We start from the raw sequence: 11,121 nt of genomic DNA on the forward strand, positions 1-11,121 counted from the left end.
GTCATATCTTCGCATTCGCTCACTGCCTTTGACTCACCCCGATTGCAGAACTCCTGCTTTTTATATGTGCTCTCTGTTGCGACCTTAATTTCGGTGCAATTACAATACATGACCGGTGACACCTGCTCCTGCGCAATAGATTGGGACAAATGACAGCTTCATTGAGATTTTTCCCTGGCCGTTGTATATGTGCAAAAACGTAAACAAAGCTCTTGACTGACAAAGTTTCATTAACCTATTTGTGCTCAATTTGTTCATTTCACAGCCTTTACATCTTTCATATCAGCGGCATGCACTGTTTGCTGGTTTCGAACTGATATTTCTAAAGTACTGTGACATTTTCTTTATTTATTGAATAGACGAATAGCATGGAAGCATTGATGTCAGTTATTATGGGCACAATTTTTGGGACATACGAGTATATTCTTTTATGAAAAAAAGTAGATATGGCTTCTCTTGACAGTGCGTAGCGTTCAAGAACTCGTTTGCAGCATTTTTGCCAATGGCAATGCAGCCAATATTCATATACTATTTGATGCCTCGACAAATTCTATCATGAGGCCGAGGAAGCATTTACTTTTTGAGAGCAGCTTGCTAACTGGAACGGCCTTCCACAAAATTTTACCGCTATCAACCGTTCATTGTGATTTATTCGTGGTTTAACTGACTACTTACCTTCTTGATTAGTTTTCCCTCTGTTAACAAAGACTGTGTAATGCATATGCGTCAATGATTTCGCAATTTTATGCCGTACGCTTTAAAACTTGCGTTCTTGTGTACCTGCATCGCTCGCATGCCATTATTTTCTCTCATACGTATTTAGGTGCTTATCCTGCGTCTCATCCCTTATGTAACACCTTCCATTGGGGTCCCTTATTAAATAAATAAAATGGAACTAAATGGCAGCGTAAACACACACACGCAGGAGCAAACTTTGCCTACACCATTGGCAGTTGGCCTGTGTCGCATAGCGAAGCAAGCGTCACAAAACATTGTCATGGGAGAAGTGGGTTAACTAATGAGTAGACTTACCCTAACCCAGACGGACTCATGAGTATGAGTGAGCCCGAATGAGTCCAAGTGGGCCAAAGGTAGTCTGTGAGTGAGCGTAGCATAGCCCGAACACAGGGCGCATGCCCCCTCCCCCCCTCCAAATTTCTGTGTACCGAAATACCAAGTGCCCAACCCCTAGAAGACAACTCTTCGCCGGTGTCAGAAGGGATTACATCGAATCTTTGGGCCAGATTAAATAAATGACGGCTGGTTATTGCGGCCATAAGACGGGAACGTGTGTGCAGAAAACATGAGCACCACGGCCCGTCCTGGTTAACGTCACCAATCAGCCCTGTTGGCTCGGCTGCTCACGTATCTGCCAAGCGTGAGTTCAAAAGAGTGAATCAAGCAGGCGAGTGCACGCAACTCCACTAGATTGAATGAGTCTCAGCCAATAATTTCGTGGGCCTGATTGATGCAGTGTTGCGAGTGAATACGCGTAAGCTTGAGTCCGAGTGAGCCAGCAGGAAACTTAATCAGGTAAGCGCGTCCGAGCGAGTCCATGTGAGCCCAATTTTGGCGCGTCTGTGTGAGCCCTAAGTTAAATGTGCATTGTATTAGTCAGTCTGAGTGAGTTTCGATTATTTTGCTCATTCATAGTCATGGGATAGTGTCCCATGGGGAACTATCCCACGGTTACTGATCCAACGTGATCGAACATCAATGATTAATTAATGATCCAACATCAAGTATATTGAAGGAGGATTGTTTAAACTGTAAAGCAGCAAAAACACTAAAACTGCGTTATTGTCGAATGTTTGAGGATCAAAAAGAAATGGTAGAATTTTGAATGCTTTTTAATGGTTCATTATAGCATTATCTTAAAAATGTATAACATATATGATTATGCGCAGATACGACAGATATATGGATGCGCAGCTAGACACGATACCATAAGTTTAATACATTAAGTAAACAATAAAAAAGAGGGAAAGAAAGCAAGAAAGGAACTCTAAAGCTGCGTCGTCAGAGTTAATACTTCAGGGAGGACGGGGACAAGTGGTCAATCTTTGGTGCGACGCGAATATCTTACAGGTGCCGCGCGCTCAGCACTCCATGCGGGTCATGCCTGCACAATCGAACGAATAGGCAAATGCAGGCGACGGCATGGCAATGGCGTTGCACGACGCCCGCGATTTGTCAGTCTCGCTGACGTCATCGTATTCGCGAGGTTGAAGTGGGACCGTCGCTTGCGAGCAGCACGTGTGTCCGAAGCGCAGAAAGAAAAGCCTCGAGACGTCTACGCTCGAGTTGAATTCGGAGTCGCGATTCGCGGCCGCCCACAGCGCCACCTGGAGAGCCCAGTGGCGACCGATGATTTGGTCCCAGCTAAGTCCAAGCGGGAACATTCTGAGCCGGGTAAGGACGTAGTGTGCGATGCAGGGAGCATAGTCGGACGACGAAGTCCAGTTCTTGGACAGCGCCGTTCGGAAACTGAGCGCGGCGAGGTGGTACGCAAGCGTGCCATAGTTGATGGCTGCCTCGGTGGAGCCGGCATGGTAGAAGTCTGGCACGAGAAGGCGCAGCGGTGCTTCAGCATCGTCCCAACGCATGGCAGTCGCAGCCAGACTGATCAGCGGCTCGCACGTCGCACCGTTGCGGCTTCGTTGGCGGGAGAAGAGGATCGTGTTCGAGACGAAGTCCGTTCTGAGCTTCGGCGGCACGGAAGCATCCCGGGCCGGTGGTTCCGGTAGCCCTCCCTCGGATCGGCGAATCACTGTTCAGTAAAGCGAAACATGGGACAAGGCGGTTTACAATAATGTTTGAGATTGCGTAGGAATATATTGCATTCATAGCATCTTGAAGGCTTGAACACAGCGAAAAGGCACAGTACCGAAGACTGTCGTCTTGCCATTAGTGTGCCTTTATAAGAGAAATGAATGACTAGTCTGTTCGGTAAATGTCCCCAAACGGAAACTGAATGCGAAAGCCTAAATCAAGCTGAAGATTACGGAGTAGATATTATGTATAGTAAACTGCTTTCAGTTACCCTTTTGAGGTTCACGTAGTTTAGCTTAGTTTCGCGCATTACTCACTGCTTCTGAAGCATGCTGGTGCAACGACGAGTTCATTTTTCAAAGGGATGCGCCAGAAAACCTTGCTCGTGTCTTTGGCGACCGCCACCACGTCCTTCACAATCTGTGCGACGTCGTCCGCGACTCCGGGTCTGAGGACGTTCGCGGAAAGCCACGACCCGTAGCCGTCCCCGAACAGCAGCTCCAAGGCGCGGACGCATGCCTCACGCTTGATGCGCCTCTCCTCGTCATCACCTCCAGACACGACGCCTCGCTGGACTTCGCTCTCCAAGACCAAGAACTTGGCCAGGGGCACAAGCGTCAGGTACAGGGATACGACCCGCAGGTCGGCGTTTGCGAGTTCTTCTAAAACACCCCGAACGCCAGCCTGGTCTTGCACAATCGCGCTCGAAGGAGCTGGCCTGCCGGCCATGTTCGCGTAATCTGCGAGAACTCGCGACCAGTTGGTCTTCGGGGTGTCCAGATCACGCAGAGCGACCACCGTGGTCTCGGACGCCGAGCGCAGCTGGGACGTCCGTTGAGCCACGATGTCATCAATGCGTTCAATGTCTGGGACGCGATCGCGCGTCACGATGTCGCCGAGGGCTTGGATGGCGCGTACGACGAGGAACTTGCGAGAGTGGGGTTCAAGGTGTCGAGCGATGGCCGTGCCCGCTGCGATGTACGCACCCATCAAGGACGAGACGTTGTCGTCATCTCTCCAGCGCACGTCGACGACGGACTCCATGGCGTATTGCAGCACGTTGCCGACGGCGAGGGTGAAAAGGCTGTCAAAGGTTGCCACTGCAGTCCAGACGTGGGCGTCGATGCCGGAGGCGCTCCAGATCTCGCCGATGTCCGCGGCTGCTCGGTCGAAGAACTTGATGCAGGACCTGCGCAGCCGCAGTGACGTTAATCAAAATGAGTGCCGAATCCGAGGTCTATTTGTCCGTTTGAATTAGGAAGGAACAGCGCCAACTAAGACGATCACAAGTGGGGAGAACGACACAGTACAAGCGCCAATCCTGTGTCGTTCTCCCCACTTGTGATCGTCTTAGTTGGCGCTGTTCCTTCATCATTCAAGTCTAGCCATCTAGCGCAAATGAATGTTGTCCTGAACTATTTGTCCGTGCTTGGATTTCACAGTGCACGAGGCACGTGGCATGCAGTGGAAAGGTTACGACCAATGCTTTTATACTGAGCCGACGACATTTACAGGCCAAATGCCTTCAAAGGGGGAGATGGTGCTTGGCCGTCTCCACAATTACCATCTCCTGGCATCAGCGCTTTCCCCAATAATTCTATTTAGCAACTTTTCTGCTTATTAGCATAAAGGCACATGATTTATAATCATGAAATGAATATGAACATTCGGTTAGAGAGAATCTACTAAGTGCCCATGGCAGGCAGCGAGTTTTTGGTCATTTAGATGTAATTATTGAGAACATATTCTACATGATATATCACGGTGTGTAGTCAGGTAAACAGCAACACATATGTTAAATTTTCAATAACTTCTGGGTCTTTACGTGCCAAAAGCACAATCCGAATATGACGCAGGCCGCAGTGGGGGTTTCCGGTTTAAGTTTGAACAGCTGGGGTTATTTAACGCGTGCACGGTGAACGAGCGTTTTTGAATTCCACCTCCAGTGGAATGCCGCAGCCGTGTCAGAAAGTATGCTTACATACCGCACTGTTCTCCTAGTTACACTGCAGGAGGAAGGATACCTTGGGGAAAACCAGAGAAATGAGAATACATTTGGTGGAACATTCCAGAACCGAACTCTGGCACATACCGAGTGCTCCAAGCTGACATGAAAGAAATTTATTGATGAGCGGCCCATGTCTTGTGGCACCTACTGAGAGACCCAAGTTGGTTCTACGGTTGGTTTCAAACCTGGTTCCTTCAGGACAAAAAAACGAATGCTATTCTTGTGATTCATGGTAATTAAATGTCCTGCGCATTGACTAGCTTCAGTTCTCTAATTGCTTCTTCAACGCTGATTGATGCCTAATCATTAGAGTATTGCTTGTCGATTATAAATGAAATACTGAATTACACATTGTGAATTGTCGCGAAATTAACGTTCACTCCAAGTAAGAAATTTAGATGTAGGGACAGCAGTTCCACTATCCGCTTGCAAAGGTTCTGCTTTGTGCAAAAAATTCCTAAAGCGAGAGGTATGCTTGATGCAAAAAATATACGAATGAAATCCATCTTCTAAGGATTAAAATGCATTTTCGTAGAGTAGATTGTTCCGCAGATTGTGAGGATATGGCTGACATTTGTTGAAATCATCGAACGAGGACGTTCAAGGGCAGCCATTATATAGGGTAATATGGAAATAGTATTTCGCACTGTCTGGGACTGGATTTCTAACCGCGAAGGACGATGAGCACGTACCCTCAAAACGCAAATGTTATTGCAGTGTTATATCCGAAAAATGAGAAGTTTCTGTGCAGCCCTCGACTCTAAAGACGCAGTAGCTACTTCCCCGCACGTCCACGAGATTGTTTGCCTACACTTCAGAGTTTGTGCCATATCAGCGGTGAAAGTGCGAATAAAAGTTATTCGCTTTCAAGTAGTCTTACCTTGAGAAGAGGCATAGCAGAGTCAGAAATTATGTAGGGCCGGAAAACGGGCGGCGACGCGGCCTTGAATCTTACGCAACAGCTCACCGATACGTCATGAAAACGGACTGCTTCGGCTCTGGCCTAGCCGATTATTTATTGCCAAAAAGAGACTACATTGTCGTCCAAAGAAGTCATAGAGCAAGTTTCGATGAATTCTAGGGCCTGTCGTGCTTTCTTAGTGGCTTTGGCACTGCGCTGCTATGCACGAGGTCGCGGCACGAAATCCCAGCTGCCTCGGCCGCGTTTCAATGGAGGCGAATTGCAAACACGCCCTTGCGCTGTGCGTTGCGTGCAAGAACGGTGCATTGGTGCAAAGAACCCCAGGTGGTTGAAATCAATCCGCAGTCCTCCTCTACGGCGTCCTTCGTAATGAGATCGTGATTTTGGCACGTAGAACCCTAGAATTCTTTCAGAATAACTTTTAGTGGGATACAATACCCACGTATACAAAAATACATTGTAATTCACCACGTCACAATGACGTACGACTAGCACTGGAGTTTCTGCGCGAACTAAAACGGAAAAGTACGTTTCGCCTAGGTATCATGGGGCCGTATAACGTAAAACTATTCCAATATGTTTTTATTCCAATCTCCTAACGTCAAATTTGCGTACCCGCCGATGCAAGCATCGGGCGGTAACCCGCAGGGTTGTCTGAAGAGACCAATCGAACGCCCCCGTCGTTCATAGGAGGTGACTTCTGTTTGCTAGAAAAACGAATAACGTTGCCTGCACTGTGCGGCTTGTCTTATCTAATTGGCTCACAAGAGGCGAGGAGCATGCTAAAGTGGAGAGGGATTCGATGGGGCCGAGCCACTGCACTGAATATCAATAACCGGATAAAGAGGGTGGTACCGGCGCCTGTGACTGGTCCGCTTTCTCTTACTTAGCTTGCGGTGGATCTTCCGACAATCGCGGCGGCATGCAACGGTAGCTTAAGAATGACGCTAAAACGGATCCTCAGCAAAGGAGAGTTGGCAGAACGAGGCCGTAAACATGCCGAAAGTTCTCGAAAACGTTACATGGCCACTCAAAAAGTTTTATTACACGCAAGTAAACCCGTGCTCTACGGCAGGGGCGAGTAGCCAGTGCCGGAGCGATCGGCGGCAGCCATCTTTTATTCCTTTCGGAACGGCGCAGCCTGCGGCTATTCAGAAGAAAAGTCAGTTTTGTTCGGCATATTAATGCATCTTTAACGCGTATGCGTCACTTTGACGCGGTAAGTTTTTGCGGGTTTGTGATGTCGCGTGAGAGGCAGGTGAAGTGGGTGCAACCCTAAAACTTTTGACCAATAGCCGAGGGCTAATGGCAAAAAGGCGTCGAATCAGAAATAACTATTTTTGTTTTGTTCGGTCAAGTTATGCATAATCAGCATGTACACGTCATATCAGATGGGGAGCTATCGCGGTTTTCGTGACGTCGCGTGACAGACAGGTGAAGTGGGGGTGGTCCAAAAAAGTTTTTGACCAATCGCGGTGGGCTTATTGCAGAATTGGAATAGAAAAGTTTGGAATAGTTTTATGTTATAGCGCCCTTTTCTAGTTACCAAGGTGCTACTGCTAAATCAACGAAAATAATGTTTTGAATGGTGCGTTCGCGAGTTTAAAATGACTCAGTGCTTCTCTTCAGCGTCCTTTTAACAGTGAACGACACAGTACAAGTCTCTGCTGTGCCAACCACTGAGAGAAATATAGATATCGCAAGACAGATCGAGTAACGGCGCCCTACGAAGAGTAAAACAGCAATGTGCTTATACCTGTACACCACGGACAAGGGTAGCGTCGCGCCATCGGGTGCCGTGGCGCCAAGTTCGCCAGCATCCCAGAGAGTGGCGTTCACGGCATCGACGTAGGCGATACGCTGGGCCTCCAAGTAACTCGCGTGGCGGTTCGCGCGGCCCCACTGACCGCAGGAGAAGCCGTAGAAGTCTTTGCACGGGTCCACAGACGTGTCGATGGACGACTTGAGCTCGAACACGGCCGCCTTGCACTCCACGGTTACGCAGGCGTTGCCCAGGTTCTCGACCCAGACGGAAACCTGAGCAAAGTGGCAGAAGGTTGGAGGAGGTCGCGGATACGATTGCGATTCCCGCCGACCGAACGGCGGAGGAGGGGGTCGGAGGAGGAGGACTGACCTTGTTACTTCAAAGCGAACTTGGACAGAGGCCAATCATGTTCCGAAACGAGACTATGAGCAAACGACTGACCACTAGCCACATCCGAGAATGAATAGTCAAAAAATTAAATTATGGGGTTTTACGTGCCAAAACTACTTTCTGATTATGAGTCACGCCGTAGTAGAGGACTCCGGAAATTTCGACCGCCTGGGGTTCTTTAACGTGCACCGAAGTGTAAGTACACGGGTGATTTCGCATTTCACCCCCATCGGAATGCGGCCGCCGTGGCCGGTATTCGATCCCGTGACCTCGTGCTCAGCAGCCCAACCCCATCGTCACTGAGCAACCACGGCGGGTAGAATGAATATGCAAGTCGAGTGACGGCTTAGCGGTGTGGACCACTTTCACCGGAAACAGTTCCCTCAATACACAATCATCCTCTCATATTGTTCACAAAGCCAAAATAATGCTACTATACTCGCGGACAGCTTTCTGTGGCAATGAAGGAAAAGCTACGGAGGCAAAGCGCGCACAAGTGAGAGCGCATCTGAAAAGAGTCCCGTGTTTTCATGCACGTTAGTTTAAGCTGGGCAAGATAAAACAAACACCTTATCAGCAACATCTAAATAATATTAAACACATCAATTAATGTAAAAGTTTGCTTATTTTGCGGCTTTTCCCTTCCGCGTCTGGGCAAACACAAAAGCGTCGCACGTGAAGCTGCGTCGAATCAGCGTCTGTTCCGAGCAACCAAAAGCACTGGCAAACGCTGGCGGACTACTTGGCGCGGTAACAGATGTGCAGCAGCCACGCGCCCGTAGCTTTCCCTTCATTGCGACAGAAACTTGCCTGCAAGTACAGTAATGTATTTTGTCTGTGTATTTCAGTAACAGTCATGGTTTGAAACGTGCCCTAGGTCCCTGAAACGACCAGTCCAACATACCAATAAGGAACCAAAGGCTCGACGTAGGAAATTTCGGAACCTTTTTAGCACAAAATTGGCCCAAGTAGCAATACGTGACGTCACGCAGGCGTACCCGCACATTGGTTCCAGCGAAAAGTTCCGTAAGGCGAAACTTGGCGCTTCATTTTCTCTCCATATAAAGCAACCACTTCTCGGCCAATGAATTAGAACAGTTTTGAATGGTTATAACGTCTAAACTGATGCAGTGTTGTTCCTTAGTGCTTCGTCAAAGTCACCCTAAGAATAACCCGACTGGTGACATCTTCGACGTCTTACGCACTCTCCACTAGGTAGCCCTGGTGTTTCAATGGGGGGTTAAAATCGATCGATAGATTGGTTTATCAATCGAATCATTGTCACCTGCTGCGTCATTCATTGACCGAACAAGCTGGTCGTGTTTGTTAGTTGCACTTTCCAACACTGCATAAAACTGGCTACTTTTGGAGCGTCTTTTTCGCAAGAATATTGGATTCACATTTATTCTTGCGTAATCTGAGAAACTTTTGACACGAACACAACAGAACCACGGCAAAGCGAAATTCATAGAATGGAAGTGCGCCTGAAACATCGGTGTTGATCAGTGTTGTACGAAAGAACGGGCGATCAAATGGAGGATGTGCTTGCCGAAATGCAAGTAGGTCGGCAAAAGCTAGGAAATGTTTTTTTTTAATATAAAATAAAAGAACAAGACTTTATCATCTTACAATGGTGACAGCTGTTCTCTTTGAAACAGCTGTAATAACGAACATGAAGCCAAGAGACAATGCAACCCCCTATGCTTTCTTTAGCTTCACTCTCAGTTATTTCGTGTGGTTGTAACTAAGAAAAATAGAGCATTTGTTTTCTGGTTCTTGCACAATAAGACACGTCTCAACTACAGAAATGTAAGGATGAAGATAGCTAAGAGTAAACCAAGTCCGAATGTAAATCTGAGATAACGAGGATCATTTAGATATAAAAGGTGGCGGTATACACTGTACACTGTATACTGTATACACTGAGAACATAAAAGCAGCTGAATAAACCACATCGCCCGAGTTTACCTCGACAGTGGCTAACTGCTGCTTAAACGCACTTAACTTGCGGGCCCACCATGTACCAGAACGATTGCCATTTAACTGAATTGCAGTCGGCTGAATAACAGTGGAGTGCGGCCGGTGGGAGCATGGACGAACTAAGCACGCTCGGAGAGCATTCGGTGCGAGTTGCGAATGCGTGCTATCGACTTGGAAAATAATGGTTGTCCAAGAACTGTTGCGGCTGCATACCTTCTTCTCGTGGGAATTTCTGGTTCCGTCAGGAAGCAGCTGCATCAGCAGGAACATCATAACGACGAAGACGGTGCCCGACACGGCTACAGCTGTGCACACCGCCATGCGGCTGACCTTCGACAGGCGGGTGTCATCGCGTGTCAGGCTGCTCACCGACGCTGCGTGTTTGATCGAGATGCCTGCGAAAGGCGAACGGGACGCGGTACGTGAGGAGCCCGACCGCAGCGGCCGCAAAAGGTGGTTACACCTCCCGAGGCCTACCGTCCAACATACTCGGCATACGAAAGTACCACTGACCCAACGTTACTAGACTAGTAACGTTGCGCTGACCCGACAAAAAGCTTTTTTTTTTGTTCTGGAACCTGTCCTGCCATCAGGAGAGTACGATGCATGTGCGACTGTTTCCCGCCAGAGTAGGAGCTTTTAAAATGGTGGAATAAGAACTCCGCCATAGCGCGAGCGCATGTTGCAGCGATCACAGAATTACGTTAATTTATTGGTACTTACGTAAGCATATACATGTGTATTTATGCATTTCTGGGTGTCTGCGATGGTTGAAGGATTGTGTTCAGGGCAATATCTGGGCGCTCAATGCAATAGCTTCATTTCGATATTACGAATAAAGCTAGGAATAAAGCACGACAATTGGACATTGCCGCGATCCCTGCCAAATATTTCAAATACTGTAGATTGTGGTTTTATAGTCTTCTGGAAGCCAAAATAGCATAATCTATAAATGTGGGAAAATCTGGGAGAGAAAACGCGCTCCGGACGTCAAGTGGTTATAGGATGGCATGCCTACCAAATCTCCAGAATTTCTCATTTACGATATTGTGTTCGTGCTGCGATTTTATGAATGTTGCGTCAAGTCCGAGCTGGAAGGGAAGAAACATGGCGCTGATTGTCTTCACTGCACTTACTTCCAGATTATGACAAAAAGTAACAGTTTCGTCCGAAAGGTAAGGTATCGATTGCCATAGCAAATTGGTGGACAGCTATACGAAGTAAGGATAGTAGTCTTATCGGCCGTATAAATTTGTAAACATAGGCATACTAACTAAATTCTGT

The 11,121-nt window shown here is 47.8% G+C and overlaps 1 protein-coding gene across 1 annotated transcript; it reads right to left on the bottom strand.

The window, feature by feature from the left end:
• Positions 1–2,865: 2,865 nt before the first annotated feature.
• Positions 2,866–10,303, bottom strand: LOC142558002 (uncharacterized). The gene is made up of 3 exons (XM_075670172.1): positions 10,051–10,303; positions 7,459–7,739; positions 2,866–3,961 (listed from the first exon to the last, which is right to left on the bottom strand). The coding sequence occupies exons 1-3, from the start codon at positions 10,156–10,158 to the stop codon at positions 3,082–3,084; spliced, it is 1,269 nt and encodes a 422-aa protein (XP_075526287.1). The 5' UTR covers positions 10,159–10,303; the 3' UTR covers positions 2,866–3,081.
• Positions 10,304–11,121: the final 818 nt, after the last annotated feature.

The sequence above is a fragment of the Dermacentor variabilis genome, chromosome 9 (assembly GCF_050947875.1).
Source record: "Dermacentor variabilis isolate Ectoservices chromosome 9, ASM5094787v1, whole genome shotgun sequence".
NCBI classification, from domain to species: Eukaryota; Metazoa; Arthropoda; class Arachnida; order Ixodida; family Ixodidae; genus Dermacentor; species Dermacentor variabilis.

What these genes read in the sequence shown, in the direction of transcription:
- LOC142558002 (XM_075670172.1), bottom strand. Translation starts at nt 10,158, where the DNA reads ATGGCGGTGTGCACAGCTGTAGCCGTGTCGGGCACCGTCTTCGTCGTT. An exon ending in GAAATTCCCACGAGAAGAAG is followed by an intron (nt 7,740 to 10,050) that starts GTATGCAGCCGC and finishes CACTTTGCTCAG; the next exon opens with GTTTCCGTCTGGGTCGAGAA. An exon ending in CCCTTGTCCGTGGTGTACAG is followed by an intron (nt 3,962 to 7,458) that starts GTATAAGCACAT and finishes GCGGCTGCGCAG; the next exon opens with GTCCTGCATCAAGTTCTTCG.